Genomic DNA, 24906 nt, shown 5'->3' with positions numbered 1-24906 from the left:
AACCATATGCACGTAAATATTAACTGTGGATCGTTTCATACGGTTTAATCTGGCTGTGTAAAAAGAACATGATGTTTTCAGCTGGACTTTTCTAGTTTACTGCTGCTGCTGCTGCTGCTCCCCCCTCGGTAATATTTTGGCACACTCTTAGAGAATAACATGCCCATAATAGGACCCACACGAGCATACCACTTTGCTACGGCTGAAGGGGGCGGACGGCTAAACTGAGACGATAGTTACACTAAATACGCGACACTCATTAGACGGTTATTTCTTTGTCATTTAGCGTTAAATAATCTTTAAGAAGTTTAAAGCATACAGTATCTGTGTAGGTTATGTAATCCTTTTTGACGACTCACTATGCTCACTGAACACCCCTTAATCTGCCTGGAAATGGTCTTTCCCGCTGAGTCCAGGGATCAGCTTGTGCGTTTGAGCTACAATAAGTTTGAACTATGAACGATCAATCCTAATTTCAGCTTTTACACATTTATACTTTATTCATTTGATCAACACGCGATGTGAAACGACGGATTTGTTGGCCGAACTGCCAAGAAGCCCCATGGCAAGCAACTTCAGATTTGGCTCATGATTTTTCTGGCTTTGCACTAATGGCTGCTCAGTCAAGGTAAGTCCTTTAAATGTATGAATCAGTTCTTTCTGTATAAACCTTTAACAACACGCTGACATCTGATTTAAAGAAGTTTTTACATGTTTGCAAGAACAAACAGCCCTATAAATGTACCATTCTGTCGAATATAATGATTAGTTTGTGCGTTTTGCGTGTTGGTGTATTTCACCATAATGGGAATAAAGCAGGAAATGTTATTATACTGATAATAAGTGTAAAGCACCCTGGAATGGACTTTTAGCTCATATTGTTGTGTTGATCCTTTATATCTAGAATAAATGACACATTCTAGGAAAGAAGCATCTGGAAATGTCCAGCTGGTCGTTTGTTAGCTGTATTTGCTACCTGTTATCTCAGAGCACTGGCTTTAAACTTAGTACCAGTAAACTTACTAGTAGGTTTAGTACTCAGTGTAAACTCACACTTTTTGCATGTCATTTTGCACTGATGACTTTATATATTTATTGCACATAGCCAACTATATGCAACTATATCCATAAATCAGGTCAGTTTATAATATTAAAAATAATCAGCATTTAATGCCAGTGATTATTGCAGTTTTTTTGGTACTTTTTGTCACCTTTGAGTTCTTTCATGAGTTGTTTCATGATTTAAAGTGATGGTGTAGAAAGTTCCATATTGTAATTTATATTTGGCCTTAAATTTCGGCCTTCTAATTTTTTGCAAGTGATTATAACACTACATGTAGCTGGTGACACCTCACCTCAGTCCATTTAAATAGGGTTAGTGTGACCTCCAATATTGGAGGTCTAGAAAGCTCTGTTTAGATCTCACAAAGTGGAATACTGAGGAGCGGTTAAAGGTCCAACTAGAGGTGTGCCAGAAGTTTGTTGACTATCAAAAGCGGCTGATTGGGTTAAAAGGAACACAGAGACTCGGAGCCCAACAGATTTTAAAAAGCCCACGGTCAATTCACTATATAACTTTGTTTTGGCTAAAATGTTCACACTAACAATTCAGCCTTTGATTAATGACCATGGCAGAAATCCCAAGACTGCCATGACACACGTCACTTACATATGTTACCATAGACTTTACCTCTCCATAGAATCACATATAGTACATTTTAATGAGTGTAAAAGTGGTAAAACAGCTTGTCTGTCACTTCCTATCAAATGTAACTTAAGATCTGTTGGAGTTGTTGGTTGTTTATCAATTGTATTTTGCCATACAATAACATTTTCCTCCATAACAGCTCCCTGCCACGACCAAGTTCATTACTCGAACACCTCTTCAATAAAGAATGGTCTTTATATCTAGAAAAGTCACATACTGCAGCGTCAGAAATACTGTTTGAATATTCATAGTCATTATTTGAAATGCCCCAGTGTTTCCCGGCATGTCAAAAACATTCATTTCTCTTATTAAATAAACCAAAACCTCCACCATCTTGTCTGCACCCTAGACCACAATACTGTGCCTGACAGTAAGCCAAAAAGTACACATGTAATTTAGCTCCTGCAGAGGTGATCTAATAATGAGGCTGTTTACTTGGTGAAATATCACTGGGGCAGGGCACGATGCTAAACCTGGCAGCAGTTTTAACCCCAACCTAGATCACTGTTCGTAATCTAGAATTGAGAGACTTTGTAGTGATTAGTTAGTTGTATAGCGAACGGCCTAGGCAGCATTTTAAACACACCTAAATTACTTTCTATTGGCCGTACAGTAACACATCGTGCATTAAGCATGTTTCTGAAATACCCGTTAGCTTCGGATCTCTCTTGCCATTAAGTGAATGCAAATTATGGATGGAAGATTGCATTGGATCAAAAGGTCACCGGATAACATTTCAGTCCAGTGAAAACAATACATTAAGCAAAAATTAGTGTTTGGAGGGTGTAAACTGTCCATTTGCCGTAGAGCATTTGTAAAGATGAGCACTGTGAGCTGCTGGTAATCAATCATAAAATCATAAAACCATAAAATTAAAGCAAACTGATGGTTTCTGAAAATATAAAGACTAGGGTTTGTATTGGAGCTCAGGGGTCCCCTATTACCTATGAGTAAGATTGCAAATACATCAGTACCAGGAACTGCTTAAAGAGTACTTGAGCAAACGGTAAGTCAATTTAAAAGAAAAGGTTTATCTTAAGGATTTAGGTTGTGTGTTGAAGTGGGGGACATCTCCTGGATTAAACTCATCTGGTGTTTATGGGTGGAGCAGCAGACTGGTCAAATTTCAAGTGTTTATAAACATTTACTTTATATTTAAAGAACTTAAAAATGTACTGGTGGCAAGTTTGGACACTCTTACATCCCTAAAGTCTTGATGTGAATAACTTGTCAGAACTAAAATAAAAATGATACAGGAATTAGGAATTCTCAGCGGATGTTGGTTCCGGAGTTGAAGACGTTCTCTGACCTCTCAAACTTTGTGCTTCCACTTATCAACCTTGGTCACCTCTAAGCATCCGAATGAATATTTAAAAGTTACGCTTATTTATGCCTACAATACAGTCAAGGTTCCAGAAAGATATCAAAGTGCTTCTTGTATGCACTTAAGGAAAACAGTTGAGGCACCAAATCATTGTATGACGACAAAGGAAGGTCTAGCCGAGACGGGACAGTTTAGCTTTGAAGGAAACATCGCCTGGACAAAATGATACCTGCTACCTAGGATGGCTCGGTGTGTAGCGTTGTCGCCTCACAGCAAGAAGGTCCTGGGTTTGATCCCCAGGTGGGGAGGAGTTTGCATGTTCTCCACGTGTCTGCATGGGTTTCCTCCGGGAGCTCCGGTTTCCTCCCACAGTCCAAAGACGTGCAAGTGAGATGAATTGGAGATACAAAATTGTCCATGACTGTGTTTGATATAAACTTGAGAACTGATGAGTCTTGTGTAATGAGTAACTACCGTTTCCTGTCATGAATGTAACCAGAGTGTAAAACATGACGTCAAAATCCTAATAAACAAACAAACAAACCTGTATGCAAAACATCTAGATGATCTAGAAACATCTAATTTTCCTTGGTGCTGACGTTCAGTGGCACTGGAGACATTGCACATGTTAATTCCAATAAATATCACCAAACAAAGGAGATCCAGTCACAAAACTACATCTAACAGTGGTTCAAAACATACCTCAGTGTACATAATGGACTACTTTAAGCAACCCAAGGTGATGCGTCCAGAATGATCCTTACAGTCCCACTGGACGTAATTCATATCTGTTGGTTGATCTGTGCTGTGCACCCAAGACGACCCAATAATATTTTATAACTAATATTGTTCTTAAATGAAGAGCGTGCAAAAAATAATGGAAAGATGCAACGCTGGCTGCAAAAGCAGTTTTTTAAGCTACACTACATATTAAAGCTTTTGCACGTGCCCCAATTATACCTCCTTAATGATATTTTGAAAAGGTTATTTAATCTAAAATAAACTCTCATTAACATTCATCACAATGCTTGTTTATGTTCAATTTAGCCTCCAGTAAAACGTGTAATTTGACCGGGGGTGCAAAAATTTTGCAAACCGCAGTAAAAGCCTTCGAGCTCTTTCCGTATTGGCCGCTCTGTTAAACCCGATACGAGCGTGTGAGGGAAGTTTTGTTTGGCTGTTGAAAGCTGTGGGTGGCTGCAACCTTTCGTTGACCCCACAAACACGTACGAACGGTTCAGGCTTTATTCCTGAAAAGGGCAGGGGGTGATGGGGCGAGCTCTGCACCTGCGAGACGTTCTGAAGGGTTTCAGATTGGATTACGTGAACGGTGTGGGCGCACTTTGGAAATCCAGGTTCTTTAACGTCTGGAGGGAACGATTGGTGTTTTGTTGAGGTTTGAGGGACTTTTTAAGTTGGAACTGTTGGTAAAGACGACGTTTGTGATTCATGTTCATCGTGGAGGAGAACAGTCATGTTTGGTCTGGTTTTATATCTGGGTTTATATCTTTAATAAGCTGCCGTTTTCTATTGAAAAATGTTTTAGGTTTATGATTCTAGATAAAGTGTGCTGAAAGTATGTGGACACCTCTTTAAGCTTGTTGGACACCTTGTTCCAAATCACCACGATTTGTGGCTGTATGTTCGTGTTTACAACTCGCAGGGCTGTAGTCGCTGGTGCTTAAGGTTCTGAACTAGTAATCAGAAAGTTGGAGGTTCAAGACCCACCATTCATCTGTCGGACGAGCCAATCATTCAATGTGTAAGCCTTTGGTCGGTTGTAGCAGAGCTTTAACAAGCGCCCATAACCTTTCATTGTACTCATATGTGTTTTTGATATAACAAGGTTTCTCCAGTTTGGTGTTCTTGGACTGTCGTCTACTTGTGCTATAGCAGAACATGTTTACTGAGCTCCCAATACAGATGCAAACAAACAATTCCCAGATTAGATTTTTCACTGGTCAGGTTGGCATTTGCACTGGATCACCTCTTTGTTATTGAGATGGCCAGACTGAAACGAAGCTCGCTGGATCTCTCCAGGTCAGACCGCAGAGAAAAACACCCCAGTCAGGCATCTGCGTTCTGCTGCAGCTGTAGTTACGGCTTCCCGTCGCCCCACCGCGGCAAAGAAAACAAACAAGTGAGAGAGCGAGAGGAGAGAGATGAGAGAGTGAAGGAGGAAAGGAAGTGTAAGAGTCATAAATGTGAGTGTGTGTGGAAAAGACAGGTTCTGCTCTGAACTTCTTCACCAGGCCGCGTTTTTCTCAAACGGTCACGCCGTCGTGCTGCGCGTCAGATCTGATCCACGCCGTTACCATGGAAGCCCAGGCCGAAGCCCATGGCGTTTTCTTCAGACTGGTACCGAGAACTGTAACATCCTCACTTATTAAAAGCTGATCGATCCTAAACCTTCTGGCTGTAACTTAAAAATAAAAACAACATTATAAACAGAAAAAACTGAAGTTAACGTCGATAATGACACATTAATAACAGAATTGTTTATACAAGTGTATAAAGTGGAGTGAAACTCAAAAAACAAACAAATTAAAAGCTAATCTGGATGCATTTTATTTATTAATACATACTAAATGAGCTTCAGTTAGATGAATGTCTTCATTTAAGATTAATCCCCCTGCTTAGGTTGCTCGATCCAGGGTTCTTATGCCCTGTGGTGCTATCGGCCGGTCGGGCATCTATATGAAACATGACATACATAGGGTGTGTTCAAAAACCTAGTGAGCTGCCTTGCTGTCTTACTGCCTACACCGGCAGCTGCCTCAGTAGAGAGGATTCTGATAAGTCATCGACTCATAAGTCAGGTTATTCGAACGCGCTACTTAGACAGCGATAACATCGGGTTTTGCTTACTAAGCTAACACAGTTAGCATCATGCCATTCAAACCAATGGGATGAGGTGGCACAACACACTAGCATGTCAAATAACATCTCCCTCCGTGTACCGAAAACAAGCCCGAACTTGCAAATAAATACACTTGTACACGTTCATACAAATTAAAAATCAGTAATAATTAATTTACGTCCCTCGTTGCTGGGTCAAAATAACGTTAAAGTTTTAAGATACCTTACTAGGCAGCATATTAAGGCATCTAGGATTTCGAACAGCCTCCTTCTCGGGAGCGAGCGTAGGATGACGCAGTGATGACCAGGCACTGCAACCATGACCAGGATAAAGCATAAATTGAAATGAATCTCTGTTTAATATCTGGCCTTGTGCCAGCTGGAGAATTTCGGGACAGATGTGTGTGGGGTTACGTCACCCCCCCACGGACCCCTGATATGATATTACACCTGTCCTCATCCCCAACGTTGTGTATCCTGATCACGGTAATAAAAAGTAAAGTTGTGTCGTGGTTGCGTATCATATTACTCGTCAATCATTTTTACAACAGGTCTACAAGGGATGCGAATTTTGCCAATTTTCGACAAGCACACAGTGCTTATATATATATAATAATATAATAAAGAAGTAGAGATCTGAATCTTCGCTCTTTACTTAATCAAGCGTCCGCTGATGGACTTTAAATGACGTTTTTAACCGGCAACCTTAATTTAACCATGGATGATTTGTCTGATGTCAGATTAGCCTCTGATACCTCTGAGTCCTTCTACAAGTCATAACGTTGTCATAACCCTTAATGTTGTCATGTGGGTGTCTCATCACATGCTCAAAGTAACATAACGTTGCAGGGCTGAATGTGGCCCAGTAGCTTCTTTCTGTTCTGGCCATTTCATACACTCGCTCAGTGGTAGTCATCTTCCTCTATGAGATTTTCAGCAGTTTTTTTGATGCGCTTGTTCTCAGAAGCCTGAATATGTTTTTCTTCCTCTTTAATGTTCTTTAATGTTATGTATCTTTTCCATGTGACCTCCCAATTCCTAGTTTTTTGCCTATATAAATAGGCCTGGTTCTCGGCACTCGTTACAAATGACGTGGAACAGTGGAATCTTCCCAAGGATGGAAAACCAGATCACAAAACCGTCAGGAAGTTTGTTCAGGTCAATCTGCTGGAACATGTGTGACTGTCAAGAGTCGAATGAGCCACGGGAACAAAGGAAATCCATGTTCCGAATCTGGCACAGGTTTATTTTCAGCTGTGCTAACTGTCTAAGGATAAAATCCTTTACGATTCGGGTCCGTGCTGGTCCTGGTCGTCCATGATGCAGGTCATTTTTTTTTATTTTCCACTCGTTAGACTCAGAGCTGGAGTAATTATGGGATGAGTAATACTAAGCTGGGGTGTAGAGATGGGAAGATGGTTGTGACTGACGTCACGTAGCACAGTTTTTTTTTATGTCGAACCTCCGGCTGTGAATCATGAGCAACTTCTACATTTGTACATCCATTACAGACTGCGACTCACCAGAAGGTCACCGAGCTAAAATCAGATTTATACTCTGTCCTAGATTTTACACACTGAACTCATCATTTTACAACTATATTATACATTTGTTCTATAATTATTTGATTCATATTATTTATTTTTAGATGCATTTGTTAAAATTACTCACATCCTACTTTGGTAAGTAACACCATATGGACAAAAGTATTGGGATGCCCTCTTAAAGTTTTTGAATTCATGTGTTGATGAATCAGTTATATAAGGAGAATGATATGCTTTCAACTTTGCAGCAACGGTTTAGGGAAGGCCCTTTCTTTTGTCCAGCATGAACAAGCTCTATAAAGACATGACATCAGTGCCCAGCCATACAAATGCTCTTTTGATGGAATGGGCACAAATTCCCACAGACTTACTATAAAGTCTTGTGAGAGGCTTTCTCAAAGGAGTGGCTGTTCTAGTTGGATGTGGTGTCCCAATACTTTAGCCCAGTGCTTTAAGCATTTAATATTTATACAGTGATGATTGGGGTGGGGGCCACCTTCTAAATAAGCTAATGAATCCCCCCCAGCTATTGTCAAGTATTACTTAGAATCAAATTTACTTATAATTGGAACCATGATTGGAACTCTTGTTCTCACAGCAAGCTCGTCATGTACCAAACATTCAGTGTTTAACATTTGTTTTTTTATTTTGTTTATTTTGTTTATTTGTTTTCTTTTGGATGGGCGTGCACAGCTTGCGAGAAGAACTGAACGTCCTGAGGAGAAAAGAATGGGAACGGAGGAACCAGGAGGCCCTGCAGGACAAGGAGCTGTACCAGGAGAGTACTCCGCTCTTCGGGGAGCCGTACAAGGTGAGCGGCCGTCTGCCAGTCTGTCGCATACACCACCTACACACGTTACACAGGGCGTCCTGGCTGCCCAGGGCTGCCTGATCGTAATGAGTGGCCAAAAGTATGTGGACACCCCTCCAAATTATTGAGTTTGGGTGTTCTAAGTGTTAGAAATTCAGTTTGGGTTTGTTTGAGTTTGGCATGAGAGAACTTCATGGGAACCTCAACCAGTTTTGATAATAATCCATGTAACAATTCTGAACTCAAGGGGTAGCACACCAGCGCTGGGATTCTGAACTCTCTGTGTTCGAATCTCAGCTCTGCTACCAGTCGGCTGGGCGCCTCTAGCGGGCACGGTCAGCAGTGCAGACAGTGCAGCAGACAAAATCGGCCACTAGTCTGCTGGGTGGGAAAAGGCAGGACTAAAAAGTGGGCGGGGTCTTCTACGCAGTGTAAGGACCCTGGTTGGTAGCCCAAAGGGCCTGTACAGAACGTGGAGATCAGCGCGTGACTCTCCCTGTGTGAGACCGGCCTCATGCAAATGCATCCATCGAAGTACGGGAGAAGGGGTTGGTGGAGCGTGCACGCATCGGAGGGAGTGCGTGTCAGACGAATGTACTCTCCTGATACGCCATCGGGGTCTCCAGCAGAGGGAGAGGAACAGGCTATGACTAATTGAGAGAAAAAGGGAGAAAATGCATCACACAGCTCACTTAGTTAATCGATTCCGATTCACAAGGTCCCGATTCGATTCGATTTTCGATTCAATTTCGATTCAACACATTTAGGCATATTTGAGTTACATTAACAGGTTTTGTTTAAATATGTACAGATGTTCAGAGAACGAATGTGAAAATTGTACAAAGAACACTCATTATTAAAAATATTTGTGTATTTTGTTTACATAAATAATTAATCCAAAACAGAAAACAGTAACATTAATTTTTTATTATTATTTAATATGTCTGACACGCTACAACATTGTAAATGTAATGTAAACATACACCTGGCTGTTGAACAGCTTATGCCAAGTTTACACGACACGACACTCTGATTAACACCTGGTCACTGTAATGTTCACACTACACGACTGATCGGCGATGGGGGGTTTTACACCATCTATCACCAGGGGGAATCACAGGTGAGCTTCTCTGCTCTCCAAAACTACGTTTTGTCACGAAAACACACGTGAGAAGTGATGAAAGGTTTAATGATACCACGTCCGAACATGCACATCAACAAGTAGCGAGAGATGAAAGTTTGTGCGCTGATGAAATAAATGAATCCGAGTGGATTTGGCAACACGAGCAGCATGGCTTGTTCTATAGTGAGTTGGAGGTTAATAAATACTTTGTTTTGTAGAGAACGATCAGGTCAGAAATACTGTAAAACTCGGGTGTGCTGATGTATTCTGATAGAAACTATATTACGCCCCTGAACCACCTGTTTACAACCTCGCCCCTGTGTTTCCCCTCGCTGTTTCTCACATCGATCGAGAGCCGAGTTTTGATCGCAGAGCGAACACCGAGTTCCTCCCGAATCCAGCACCGACCCGTCGCCGAGCGAAAATCAGTGCAAAAAGTTGTGTAGTGGTCATAACTTGAGCTTCTGCCATGCTGAACTGATGTGCAGGTCAGATCTCGTTGCATGAAAAAACACTGGCTGGTCACGCGAAATTAAAGGGGGTAACAGATTTCCATGTGCACCGTAAAAAGGGGCGTATCTAAAAGATCGAACTCGCGTTTATATGAATCGATATCGGATCGTTCAGATAAAGATCGATTCTAATCGAAAAATCGATTTTATAAACCCACCCCTAATATATACTGTATGTCCCTTAGTCTCTTCTGCTAGTTCAGTACAATTCAATGGTTTTCTGGCGCTGACTGAACTGGGTTTAATCTTCCTTAAGACACGATGACGCATCTACATGCTGAGAAAGAGGCCGACGCTGATTAAACAGAGCGAGTTCGGAGAACAGAGAGAGAGGGAGGGAGGGTGAGGAAACCTTTCCTAAAAGTAGGAACCCAAACTGTCTGTCCTCTCCAGTGCTCCCATCAGACACCCATCTGCTCCCACAGCTCGTTATCTGGCTCCGGCAGCTAATTAGACTCGGCAGAGAACAGAAGGAGGAACAGAACATTTGGGACGCAATATTTCACAAAATCACCCCGAGCGCTGAGTGAGAAACGTCGTGTCACGGTGACGGTGAGAGATGAGCCGACGTTTTACGTTATTGCGAGAATTTGGGGCTAATTTGTCATGAACTGAAAACTAAGAGTTAAATTTCTTAAAAATGTGTTAAGACTTTTGTGCGGTTGTTTTAAAAATGATTAAATTATTTTATGAAATGATTATATGATTATATAAACGATGCTCTCTCATCCTTTCTTCCTCAGATTTGTGTTTGTGGTTCATTTCATATTATTAATTCTCATGAACCGCTTTATCCTGGTCAGGGTCACAGCAGGTCTGGGCGCAAGGCAGGAACACCCTGTACAGAACGCCAATTGGTCGCAGGGATTCGGCCACCCAAAACCTGTGTAGATGCCCAGCCAGCCGACGGTGGTCTACTAAATAGACTGGCTCGAGCGACTCTCTTTAAGTTTTAAAGAACCTATCTTGTAGCCAAATGATATAGAATGGATCCACAATATAAAGAAAAGATACAGTAAGCAGACTCTGAGTTTTAGGGCATTTTGGTGAGATAAAATTAGGTGATTGTAATTGTAGCCTGATCCAAATCAGTCTGAATCTCAAGAACTTTTACCTCCTCCTTTTGTCTTGTGATCAGTCATCAAACCATCCAATGAAGGGAGAAGTTCAGGACTGGAATTGTGAAACACTCAGTTATTTTTACCAGTTCATAGTTTTACAGTGTTTTTATCTGCCCATTTTTATCTCCACTGCTCTTTATTTTGGGTAAAGAAGAAAAATTATCATACGACTGCGGTTAGCTGCCACCCCTTTGTATTAAATTAGAATTTATTTCTCCTGTATTAGGACATTGTCAGAGCATGTTTGATTCTCATATCAGACTTGGCACTGTTTTTACACCATATGCCCTTCCTGACGCAACTCTGCCATTTCTATCCGGGCTTGGGACCTGCACTGAGAGTGCACTGATAAGCGTGCATCACAATGGCTAGGCTGTTTCAACCAATCATATCCATGTAGACGCCTGACTGGTCGATAGCACCTTTGAGATTCAAACCTCGGATTAACAGAGCAGCAGTGAGCGATCGTCTTAAATTAGAACGAGAATTGATTACTATTACTTATAGATCATAATCATTAGCATCTGCATTAATACAGTACTGACAGGTGTTGTTAAATTGCTGTGAATTATTTTAGGGCAGTCAGGTAGAGGTCTGTTACGCCAGCCTACTCTCTCTGAGATCCGGGTTCGAACGTCAGCGGTGGTGTCCGCCGTCTACACATATAAGATCGGCTGTGTCTGGGGAGATATGGTCGAAGCCCTGACCAGTGTTTCCTGGTGAAACCAGACCCTGACCACAAAAAAAGTGGTTAATAACAAAGTTAAAATAATATTAAAGTAAAAAGTTAAAATCATTTTAAAACATGATAATATTTAGTAAATGTCATGTTACGCATCCTCACAAAAATAATGCAAATTAAAATTACAATTTAAATATGATTTCTGACCACTGAACACCAAGCTTTGTGTTCGTCCTCTGTATAAAACTGTACAAAAAACTGTACATTTTATTTATTACAATTAAATTGTTTTAATGCACGTTGTCTTTCCGTCACTCACAAAAAGCTAGCGACCTCGTCACTGCCCCTCTAACTCCACGTGATGTCTATAGTTTTCTATACTCTGTAGTTATAGAGTGGTGCACTATTTAATCTACATGGTTCAGGAACCACTCACCTCTTATGAGTGTGTGTGGGCAGGTGTGGCCTAGCGTTTAAGTACTGGACTAGTAATCAAAAGGTCGATGGTTCAAGCCTCGCCACTGCCAGGTTGTCACTGTTGGGCCCTTGAGCAAGGCCTTGCTTAGACAGTATACTGTCACAGCACTGTAAGTCGCTTTGGATAAACAACGTCTGCTAAATGCCGAAAATGTAAACGTGTGTGTGTGTGTGTGTGTACCCGTCCACCCTCCCGGCGTCAGAGCAACCTGCCCGTTAGCCGTCGCTACTCCTTACTTCAATACTCCAACTGGCATGAGGACAACAGTAATGCTTCCACTTTACCCGCCGAGTCCTCACGCGCGTCAGCTGGGCCCTGTTAAACCTTTAGACTATGAAAGGCTTCAGGCTAAATTAGCTGTCAGCTGCACGCTGGGATTAGCGTTTGCGCACGAGCGTACGTTTATTAGCTCTGCTGTTTTACTGGAGTGTGTTTATTCCTGTAGTACGAGCGCAGCGGTAAAGAATGAAACCAAAACCGCATCACGTCACCACAGTGAAGAATTGTTTGTACGACGTAAATACGGAAGGTGTTTGGTGTATGTTCTGCCATATTTGCGTACCATTCTTGCCCAAATATGATCTATAAAGTGTTAAAAGTTCTTCTCTCTATTCCTAGACGTACAAAGGCGATGAGCTGTCCATCCGCATCCAGAGAATGCTGGGTAATTACGAGGACGGGAACAATTTCCAGTACACCGAGTATGACAGGACGTCCAGGGATCAGCCGCCCGTGCCGTCGTACGGACATTCGGGGCGTCCCGATCACAAGGACAACACGAACCCCTCATTCCAGAGTTCATCGTCCTACGGAGGCGCCAAACCGGTCCATACGAGTCGCGGCTCGGTCCAGCAGTCCAAGAAGCACCTCATCCCGAATAACCTGAATAAAGACGCTCCGCCAGAACGGCATCAACAGAAAACCGAGTCCTGGGGCGACTTACCGCCGGTCCTTCCGGATCTTTCCCCGCCTGCGGACCCGCTGTCCCCGTTACATTCCAGCGACTCCGAGCAGGAGATGAACCACGACAACGATGACCACTCGTTTTCCCCTGAGCGGAACAACTCTTTCCGAACGATTAAGCAGCCTCATCATTCGGAGGTCCAGCTAAAGGAGATCGTCGGAGACGTCCCGCTCATGACCTCCCAGGCTCTCCTGCCGCCTCTGTCCTCCAAACCCAATCTGGCCAACTCTCGGAAGCCCACAGCGTTGGTCCCGCCCCTGGACAGGCTGAACCAGGTTCCCAGCGAGTCTCCGGAGCTCAAACCTTCGCCCGAACACTTTCACGAGGAGTCTTACGAGAGTCTGTCCGATCTGAAGCAGAACAGGCCGAGTCTTCCTCCGCTCAAGATGCCTTCGCAGACGGCGGAGGTGAGTGTTTTTAGTTTTATAAACAAGGTAAGAAGCTGAGGAGAACATGATAAAGCGACGCTCAGTTCCTGCTGCCGATCAGGTTTCAGTCATGCCACCATACATTGTTTACTCCTCACAGATGCAAGCATGGCTTAAACAAAATGCAATGGCTTTGGGGTATAAAAAATACAGGTCCCATAAACCTTTTAGATGGACCACAGTGGACCACAGTGGGAGCTTTAGTACTGCATGCATTTTCAGTATGAATAAAACGTTTTTGGACATAATAAGTGAATATTGCTAATTAATATTAATAGGCAACATGGTTGCCTCACAGTGAAAAGGGCATGGGTTCAATTCCCCAGCCGGGCGACCAGGGTCCAAAAGTCCAAGGACAAGCAGTCAGTCCAACTGGAGTAACTAAAATTGCAGTGTGAGTGTGTATTTATGTTCTCTGTTGTTTTTGCCATTCACTCACCGAATAGTACCCACCGCGACCCTGACCAGGATTCTCGTCCGCTTCAGTTCCAGCACCATATGCCACTGAGAGCTGGCGATGTTCCAGGCTTGGCAGTGCCACCACTGATAACGCTAGTTAGAACATAATTCAGTTTGAACACCACGCACCGGGTGTGTCCCAAACCACACGCTGCCGCCCTATCTAAACAGTCCTTCGGATGGTATTGTTGTGACCGAGGCGCTCGGTACAGTGTGTGCCCTCTCCGCCGCGCTAACAGAATGTGCGGTACTTCAGGAATGCCAGGAATTTCTGCTCTTAGCCGGAGCTGAAAAACGGATTTGTGCTCGTTCACTCGGAATAATCAGCACAGAAATGCGTCTGGACGACGGAATAATGGGATCTGATGCGCCGGTTCTGATATCAGATTAAATACTAGACCAGATGTGACGTTTTGAAGTGGACGCTGGTGCGGGTCACATGGGGCGCTCGGGTGGCGCTGCGGTTTAAAGCTCGCCAGTTCGAATCTCAGCAGGGCTGCCGACCTGGCCGGGCGTACCCTCAATTACTATTAGTGGTGCTTGAGGGAGGTAAGGTTGGACGGTGTCTCTTCTTTCTTCTGCTGCGGTATGCTACCTCCAGGATCGGGAATCATGTGGAGCTCATCGTGGCTCTCTGGCGGGTGATAAGAAGCGGTGCGGTGATCCGGCTTTCTTTGAGTGGAGTCACAATAAAAATTTGACAATGACTAGATGGTGAAATGAACGCAGAACAATCCAGAAAACAAGAAGCCATCACACGGTTCACTTGGCTAACTGGAAATTGGATTCATGACGGTTTTATAGGGTGCTTTCGGGACCTTGCGTTTGATCTTCAGTGCCATCGTTAAAGGGCAGATCTAACCGAGCGTAAAGGAATTAGAAGACGTCGGTCCATTTGCATAATTGAGCTCTGCCGACAGCTTTCAGTTCTGTGTACTGTCACTGTGCCTCTTTGAAACAGCCTAATTAGTCTATTAAATTAACATCTGTACGTTCTGTCCTGTATGAAAGAACCGGAAACCTCGTCACCAAACCGCCCGACCATAATGAAACATCCTGAGAAACATCCACAAGCTCTCTGAAAGCAATTATGATCTATACGTATAGACACTGAGGGATTACGGGGAATGAAAAGAACAGAAATCCTCACCACCTGTAACAAAATCCCTCCCTCAGGCAGGCTCTGGCAGCAGGAATGCAGCACACACATGTGTATATATATATATATATATATATATATATATATATATATATATATATATATATAATACTTAAATAGCTCCTAATAATAATAATAATAATTATTATTATTATTTGTATGTTCGTTTTAGGTCGGCTTACCAGTGAGTAATGTTTATCAGTGCAGTAGGGGTGTTGGCACAGAATGTTTTTACAATATAATAATATTATCCAATAAATAAAGCAGTTTTATTGTATCGCAGTATTAATCGACTGTTCATAACACATTAGTAAGCAGGTTTTGAAAGTTAAATAGAATGAATTGTATTTTTATTGAAGCCGAGAAAAGATCTAATTACTCTATATGGTCAGAAGTATTTTATACCCGTCCACTCTCTTGTCTGTCTTTCCACAAGATTTTGGAGTGTGTCTGTGGGTATTTGTGAGGTCAGATAGTAATGTCGGAGGAGAAGCCTTTCAGTCCATCCCTGAGGTTTTCATTAAGTTTGATGATCGGGGCTTTCTGCTTAATTTCCTTTTAACCAAACTTCGTCAAACTGTGTCCTCATCGACGTCGTTTGTGGTCACTGTTGTGCTAAAACAACTTGGATGGAAAAAAGATGGAATTTAATACCACAGTAAAAAAAAAATCACATTTGTATGTACTCAGGAAGTTATTTAGGAACCTTGCATTCGGCATCACGTCGCAGTTCAAATCCCTCTGCAGTCGGTGACCTTTATGGTCGGCGTGGCCCGTCCCATGATGGATAAAGAGCCCCGAGCGTCTGTACCTGTATCACAGGGATCCTTCGTTGATGGAGCTGGTGCACGTGCCGCGCTTAAACGCTGATCAGGCTCTTTTACACCGCGCACGTTAATCCTGCTCAGGCCGCTACTTCATCCGTCCATTCATTAATTCATCCCCGGCCCTCTCCACACACACACACACACACACACACACACGTACGTGCATGCAAATCCACCCTGACGTACACACAGGGTGCACCATCGGTCAAAATATTCTAATCTTCTAACGGAGCAAAGAATGTGGACGCCTGATCACAGCTTTTTGGAAATTCCGATCCAAAATCGTGGCCTTATGCTCATATCCCAGGCATATTACATTCCAGAAAGGCTTTTCCACTAGATTTTGGAGAGGGCTTCCCCTTCAATCGATGCCTTAAACTTAAAAAAATATCGTTTGTGTTGTATTTATTTAATTGAATTTACAGACCTGTTGAGACACCAATCATCGTAAAACACATCCTCAACGAACGTCTAAAGTACAGCTGTGAAAGACGAAGACCACACACGCCCAAAACATTCAAAGAAACTCTCACACAAGATAATACAGAAATAATGATAATAAATAATAATAATAATATAAATCATATATAACACACGACCAATAAAACAAGCATAAAACACTGATTCCGATTCCTGACGTGAATATAAAAAATGTATATAAAAAATTATAAAAACAAACAAACATTCAGACCTGTTGTGGCCAAAACAAGGAACTAAATAAACTGAGGGGGGGTGTCCACATAATTTCGGCTATATAGTGCATTTTTAAATGTTATGCAACATGCAAACCAGGGCTGGAACACATCGAAGCAGCACAAAATATTCTGCTGTTTTAGAGAGACGTGAAATAAGTAACGCTTTCCTGACACTCTGTTATATATTTATATACAGTGTATCACAAAAGTGAGTACACCCCTCACATTTCTGCAAATATTTCATTATATCTTTTCATGGGACAACACTATAGACATGAAACTTGGATATAAGTTAGAGTAGTCAGTGTACAACTTGTATAGCAGTGTAGATTTACTGTCTTCTGAAAATAACTCAACACACAGCCATTAATGTCTAAATGGCTGGCAACATAAGTGAGTACACCCCACAGTGAACATGTCCAAATTGTGCCCAAAGTGTCAATATTTTGTGTGACCACCATTATTATCCAGCACTGCCTTAACCCTCCTGGGCATGGAATTCACCAGAGCTGCACAGGTTGCTACTGGAATCCTCTTCCACTCCTCCATGATGACATCACGGAGCTGGTGGATGTTAGACACCTTGAACTCCTCCACCTTCCACTTGAGGATGCGCCACAGGTGCTCAATTGGGTTTAGTCCATCACCTTTACCTTCAGCTTCCTCAGCAAGGCAGTTGTCATCTTGGAGGTTGTGTTTGGGGTCGTTATCCTGTTGGAAAACTGCCATGAGGCCCAGTTTTCGAAGGGAGGGGATCATGCTCTGTTTCAGAATGTCACAGTACATGTTGAAATTCATGTTTCCCTCAATGAACTGCAGCTCCCCAGTGCCAGCAACACTCATGCAGCCCAAGACCATGATGCTACCACCACCATGCTTGACTGTAGGCAAGATACAGTTGTCTTGGTACTTCTCACCAGGGCGCCGCCACACATGTTGGACACCATCTGAGCCAAACAAGTTTATCTTGGTCTCGTCAGACCACAGGGCATTCCAGTAATCCATGTTCTTGGACTGCTTGTTTTCAGCAAACTGTTTGCTGGCTTTCTTGTGCGTCAGCTTCCTTCTGGGATGACGACCATGCAGACCGAGTTGATGCAGTGTGCGGCGTATGGTCTGAGCACTGACAGGCTGACCTCCCACGTCTTCAACCTCTGCAGCAATGCTGGCAGCACTCATGTGTCTATTTTTTAAAGCCAACCTCTGGATATGACGCCGAACACGTGGACTCGACTTCTTTGGTCGACCCTGGCGAAGCCTGTTCCGAGTGGAACCTGTCCTGGAAAATTGCTGTATGACCCTGGCCACCATGCTGTAGCTCAGTTTCAGGGTGTTAGCAATCTTCTTATAGCCCAGGCCATCTTTGTGGAGAGCAACAATTCTATTTCTCACATCCTCAGAGAGTTCTTTGCCATGAGGTGCCATGTTGAATATCCAGTGGCCAGTATGAGAGAATTGTACCCAAAACACCAAATTTAACAGCCCTGCTCCCCATTTACACCTGGGACCTTGACACATGACACCAGGGAGGGACAACGACACATTTGGGCACAATTTGGACATGTTCACTGTGGGGTGTACTCACTTATGTTGCCAGCTATTTAGACATTAATGGCTGTGTGTTGAGTTATTTTCAGAAGACAGTAAATCTACACTGCTATACAAGTTGTACACTGACTACTCTAAGTTATATCCAAGTTTCATGTCTATAGTGTTGTCCCATGAAAAGATATAATGAAATATTTGCAAAAATGTGAGGGGTGTACTCACTTTTGTGATACACTGTATATATGATATTTCAATTTAATTTGAAATAATAATGAAATATAATATTTTAGACAGTAATGAATTTTTTTCACATAATCTAGGTGTTTAAAACAGTTTTTGCAGTTTTATCTCCAGCTTTTTTGTGCTGGTTTTCTCGTGTGCAAATGACAGATTTGAATAGTGTGCCCGTCGTTCACCTCGTTTTATGCAAACCGGTAGGAACGCTCGCGTGCGCGCACCGCTGCAGGCCCGTGAAAGTCACCGCGGTTCCGAACAGACTGTTCTCTTCTAATCGTTCCTGGCCGAGCGGTAAGGAAGCAACACCGTGTGCCGTGTGATCCTCCTCGGTGCGTTTCTCTTGATCTGTACGAGCTGAATGAAACGCTGTGTTGTGATTGGATGACGTTTACGTTGAGGCTTCGCGGCCTGTTCGGCCACACGGGCACAGAATTAACAAGACGGGTTTAAAGCGACCCGGGTTCTGAGCAGCAGGACGAGCCGTGATTGGACGCTTTAATAGAGCCCTAAGTGAAGGACCAAGGGATTTCTTAGATTTGTTGAAAGCCACGGCCCCCTGTGGTGCAGCGTCAGTACTGCAAGTGCTAACATGGATGAATTCAATACGGGATTTTAAGCATCTCAACTTGACCCCAAAGCAGCAATAGCAAGTTTTTTTTCCTTTCTGTACTACCATACTCGTCAACGTTTACCATTAGGTATCAGTTGTGTAGTTTCCTTCTTGTTTAGTCGTTGTTGTAGCGGGCTACTCTCATGCACATGCACCATGAAGAGCACTACAGTGCTAACAGTGCTAACCCGAACACAATGTATTTTTTTATTGCTTTTATATGACTTAAATCATGAACGACGGAACTGTTGCGCATTGAAAAGCTGTTTAGCGTCAGTAAACTCACGGGAAACTTACGGGAAACAATGATGTGGATATTTTGCATCACGACTCAGAATGAAGGTACCGGCTGCATCTGTTATTCAATTAGCTGCTTTGTTTATGCTCACGTGTTATTTTAACGTTTTATTACCGTCACTTTTCCTGACGTTATGCTGTTTCACAAATAAGAATAGCATTTATAAAACTCGCTGATGTGTTTTATATTTATTTTTTTATGCATTTTTCCCCATTTTCCTCCCGATTTAGCGACTCAATTTTGTCTTCCACTGCTGAGAGATACCAGACTGCATCAGAGGAGAGCACGCCGCTGTACACGCCTCCTCTTCTCACCCCTGCATTCTGCACTGGCGTCTCTACCGCCGATCAGGGTCCTTACACAGCGTATGAAGTCCCAACCACCCACACATAGTCCGGTCCCTACCCTGCAGATACGGTGGCCAATTAGTATCTGCTACAGTTTCGAACCGAGGAGTTCAGAATCTCAGTGCTGGTCTGGTAGCGGAATATCCCGCTGCGCCACCTGGGTGTTGTGTGTTATATTTTGAGACCCTAAACTTTTCAGGTTATCATCGATCATTGACAGTCGGCGATCGTTTAAGAGAATTTGGCATAATTTGCACCTCTCGTTGTTGTGCATGAGTGTTAAGTGCACGACAGGTCATTTAAAGTCAGCGTAGCTAGAGAGTAGTCCGCGGATTATATCGATAATCTTTTAACGCAGCCAGAGAGTTTGTAACTTCCAGTGTCACACCTATATTACCCACAACACCAATAAATCAAAATCAACTGAATTAAAGACAGACGCTTACATGCCTCACCTGAGAGGATTTAATCTCTGTTTACTTAACTGTGAGAATCTGTGTGAAATTTGGAACAGAACCCGACGGGACCGGACGAGCGAGAAAAGATATTAATGTCCCGCTTCTCATCACCGTTCCTCTGTCTGATGCACCACGCCCACGCTGTCTGAGAAGCGCAGCGTACCTGCACGAGGACGGGAAGCCGACTGTCGGCATTGTTGCTCCAGTGACGATCAGAATCCCAGTTCCTACCTCCCGTCCTCAGACTCACCAGCTAATCTTGAGAATGGTTTATTGCTCTTTAATACGCTGTCCGTATTCATCTATGTTTTTGTTTTGCTTTCCGAGACGTCTGCAGGTCTGAGCTGCTTTATAAAGTAAGGAAGCGACGCGCAGGTTGTGTTTAATGTACACAAATCCGCAGCCGGCACTGTTTCACGTGGACGTTTTGCCACATTCGTCCCACGGTGACTTAAAGCCGATGGCTTCTCAACCGCTCTTGGTAGCCGAGACTGAAAATCCAGCGTTAGGCCACAGTGCTGTGTTACAGAGCATTAAAAACAGGTACAATTATTTATATTTCTTTAAACATTAGTAAAGACGTACTAAAGTTTATCAGTCTAAGCTTTAAACAGTCACATCTGTAACACGAGGGCAGAATTTTTTTTTTTGAGCAGATAAGAAACATTAAGGAGCTGTTTTCAACCAATTTGTCCTAATTTTGAACCGTTTGGTGCATATTTGCCAAAAACGGGTGCAACCGGGATGGCATCCATGGGCGTGTCAGGTTCTAGAGGAAAGAGAACGCTCTGGTATCATCGGTAGTCGATCTGTTGTTGCTTCTCGGATAAAAACGAGCATCTGTAACGGCGGCACAAATGCCTGCAGTTAATCTACGCATCCGCCAACTTCTTACCACTGTTTACTTCCGCTGTGTGTTCTGCAGCGCCCTCTGTTGACGGCGCACCCTTGGTGCAAACGCGGGCCGACTCTCTGAATAGCGTCAAGGTTCTAAGAAGCCTGAACGGAACCAACAGAAGGTTCTGAACCAGAGCTGTTTTGGTAGAAAACAGCAAAGCGACTTACAGTACTGTGACAGTATACAGTCTAAGCAGTTGAGGGTTAAGGGCCCTGCTCAAGGCCTTGCACCTGGCAGTGATGGGGCTTGAACCAGCGACCTTCTGATTACTAGTCCTGTACCTTAACAGCTAGGCTACAACTGCTGAACAGTTTGCTGAAGTTAGTCCCGGGTTGATTCTTATTTGCCTGATTGGGCGCTCTGTAGGCACTTATGGTCGTGTCTGACTGAGGGAGGGGTGCATGAGGGGTTGATCTTTCTGATTGAAAGGCTTTGATCTTTGTCTTTAATGTTCAATATTTGCTTTTTAGGAGAATCTTGGGACGTTTTGCTTTTGTTGTGAGTTCCAACCTCTTCTCAGTAGTTTGTGTTGGAACGAACGTCTGTGGTGATAGTGGAGATACTACAGACAGAGAAGAGTGATAAACACTGGAGTATTGCTTTAAACACACCACACACACACACACACACACACACACACACACACACACACACACACACACACACACACACACACACAGAGAGGGCTTTTTGCATATCCCGACTTGTACGAAAGCTGACGTCATGCTTTGCACAGGGGCCCGACAGTGGCAGATGGGTAAATGAAAAACGACCTCACGCTACAAACAGACAACAACATCTTTGTTTATCTCTGACACTACACAAGAGTAGTCAAAAGTATGTGGACGCCTCTTTTCGTTACGGTTTCCGGCTATTACCGGCGCACCGCAGCTCCCGAGAAGTTGTCTGACATTAATCATGTGAAGTTGGAACGTCTAGGAGCAACAACGGCGCCTCCGTAAGGTCACATGATCTCAGTACAGGACCACGCAGTGTCCTGTTGAGGGTTGTGGTTGAGTCAGCACAAACACTTCTGAGATGATCATGTACAGTGAACAGTGAGTGCCGGGGTGGTATAAAGCCCCAAACATCGGGCTCCTGAGCATTGAACCATGTTCTCTAATATTATATGAGGCTTTATGAGTTAAGATATTGAAAAATTGACCGTGAGCTCCAAAAATTTTGACCGATTAAAGTCGAATCCCTGCAGTCATGTTCTGAAATCTAGTTAAACGATTCTCAAAGTATTGGGACGCCCCTTCTAATTTCTAATGTGCTTCGGGCACAACAATCACTAACAGGTGTAATAAATCAGTCATATAAAGGAAATTCTACGCTTCCAACTTGGTAGCAACAGTTTAGGAAAGGCCCTTTCCTCTTTAAGGAAAGACTCGTCTTAAGGAAACTTCAGTGGCCCGCACAGAGCCCTGACCTCAGCCACAGTGAGCATCAGTTCCCAGCCATACAGATGGTATTTTGACCGAATGGGCACAAATTCCCACAGACCTACTTCAAAGTCGTCTTGTGGAGGCTGTTGTTCCAGCTGAAAGGATCACATAGACTTAGAACTTGATTGTGGTCATGATCGAAGTATTCAGTAGGTTTGCAAGTAGGTTTAAAAAGTGTGTGTGTGTGTGATTGTGCAATATTGGGCAGCGTTTCAGAGGAAGGGCGTGGCTGTGTGAGTTTTGGCTTGCGTTCAGGGGATTAAAGACGACGCTTTGAACTGGTTATGAGAATCGGTCCCAACACGCCACCAGCTGAGTCAGTCGCCGTATTTCACACTCGAGGTGCAAAAACCATATGCGGTATATGATCAAAAGTATTAGGACGCCTCTTCTAATAATCAAATTCATGTGTTTCAGCCACAAGAATTACAGACAGGTGCAGTAAATCAATCACATAAAGGAAGGCTATGTTTCCAACTTTGCAGCAACAGTTTAGGGAAGGTCCTTATCTGTTCCAGCATGATCTACGCCAATGGTGAATGAATTGATACTTGATATTCGGTACAGATGGTTTGGGACAGACTACAAAATTTGGGTCTTGGGTCTGAGAAATGACACTAACCTGTTAATATCTGTTGTGGTATGAGTGTAGCAGGTGTAGCAGTGTTGTTGGGATTTTTAAAAGTTTGTGTTTTTGCTTGCTGGCCTCTTTATTATGAACACGCACCCTAGCCTATAAACTCACTCACTCACTCACTTTCTAAACCGCTTATCCTGATCAGGGTCGTGGGGGTTGCTGGAGCCTATTCCAGCTCTCATTGGGTGCAAGGCGCACAGACACCCTGGCCAGGACGCCAGTTCATTACAGGGCGGGCACACACACATTTAAGGGCAAGTTTAGTATCTCCAATGAACCTGACTGCACGTTTTTGGACTGTGGGAGGAAACCGGAGCTCCTGTAGGAAACCCACACAGACACTTGGAGAACATGCAAACTCCGCACAGAAAGGACCCGGAGCACTTCGCCTGGGATTTGAACCCAGGACCTTCTGTCTGACTGTAAGGTGACACTGCTACCCACCAAGCCACGGTGTCGTCCATAAACTAATCTAATAGGTGTACCTAATAAATTGCTCAGTGTGTGTATATAAAATCAGTTGGTTCTGGACAGTGAAACTAAAGATTCTGTGTCTCCACAAACACAAACCCTTAATGTCACTGTGACTCACGTGTATGATTTTGGGTTTCTGATCTCCTCCCTCTTCCTGTGTGTGGATCTGCTCACGTTTCTCAACGTGAACCTTCTGTGTTGCAGACGCTGTCCAACGAGGTGCAGAGGGTCAATGAGATTCTCAGAGTGAGTACACGACGTGCTTTGGATTTTTTTGCTTCATTTATTAGAGTTTCTTATAGTTCAGTGTAAAAAGTTACTCAGTCTTTAGTTTTACACTGTGCACGTTGGGTGGCACGGTGGCTAAGTGGGTAGCACTGTCGCCTCACAGCAACAAGGTCCTGGGTTCGATCCCCAGGCGGGTCGGTCCAGGTCCTTTCTGTGTGGAGTTTGCATGTTCTCCCCGTGTCCGTGTGGGTTTCCTCCGGGTGCTCCGGTTTCCTCTCACAGTCCAAAGACGTGCAAGTGAGGTGAATTGGAGATGCTAAATTGTCTATGACTGTGTTCGATATAACCTTGTGTGTACTGATGTATCTTGTGTAATGAGTGACTACCGTTCCTGTCATGAATGTTACCAAAAGTGTAAAACATGACGTTAAAATCCTAATAAACTAATAATCAAACATACTTCGACTAAGCGATTGGTAACTGAATTGCCGTAGGATTGCTAGAACGCCTAGTAATGCAGATTAACCAGTAAACATGAGGCACTTGAACGCTACACGGGATGAAAAATGTTAAATCGCTAAACACAAACCTTACAGTTTAAGTTTCACAGCAGATTTCATTGAATTTGATAGAGCTTTAGTTATACTACACACTGCCACCATCATTCTAATTAATAATAATAATAATTCCATATAACGTCTATTAAAGTGTCTATTTTTTCATCCCCTCTGTCCACTGATCTGTCCAGTAATCTGATAAAACCACAGTAAATAGTTCATTCTGCTCGTTAAATGGATCGGAGGATCTGTCGCCCGTCCGAGTGAGAGTCTTTGTCCTCACTCTCACTCTCGCATTCTCTCTCTCTCTCGTACAGGAAATGACCCACTTGTGCCCTCCTCTGCTAACAGCCATTCAAACCCCGAGCACAGCAGAGCCATCCAAGTTCTCCTTCCCTAACAAGGTAACACACACACACACACACACACACACACACACACACACACACACACAGTAACAGTACGCTGTGTT

At 43.3% G+C, this 24906-nt stretch overlaps 1 protein-coding gene across 3 annotated transcripts in view; it reads left to right on the top strand.

The window, feature by feature from the left end:
- Nucleotides 1–362: 362 nt before the first annotated feature.
- Nucleotides 363–24906, top strand: part of aff1 (AF4/FMR2 family, member 1) — a 37381-nt gene continuing 12837 nt past the window's right edge. Inside the window, exons 1-5 of one of the 3 annotated variants that reach the window (XM_063012214.1) lie at nucleotides 363–628; nucleotides 8129–8246; nucleotides 12781–13533; nucleotides 23854–23895; nucleotides 24752–24838. In XM_063012214.1, coding sequence (XP_062868284.1) covers nucleotides 612–628; nucleotides 8129–8246; nucleotides 12781–13533; nucleotides 23854–23895; nucleotides 24752–24838 — 1017 coding nt within the window. In that variant the 5' untranslated portion in view covers nucleotides 363–611. The remainder of the gene's footprint in view (nucleotides 629–8128; nucleotides 8247–12780; nucleotides 13534–23853; nucleotides 23896–24751; nucleotides 24839–24906) is intronic. The other 2 variants (XM_063012213.1, XM_063012215.1) reach the window with 2 other exon arrangements.

This window comes from Trichomycterus rosablanca, chromosome 16 (genome assembly GCF_030014385.1).
Source record: "Trichomycterus rosablanca isolate fTriRos1 chromosome 16, fTriRos1.hap1, whole genome shotgun sequence".
Taxonomy (NCBI): Eukaryota; Metazoa; Chordata; class Actinopteri; order Siluriformes; family Trichomycteridae; genus Trichomycterus; species Trichomycterus rosablanca.
The sequence above is the reverse complement of the archived record's forward strand: the minus strand, read 5'-3'. Positions and strand labels throughout refer to the sequence as shown.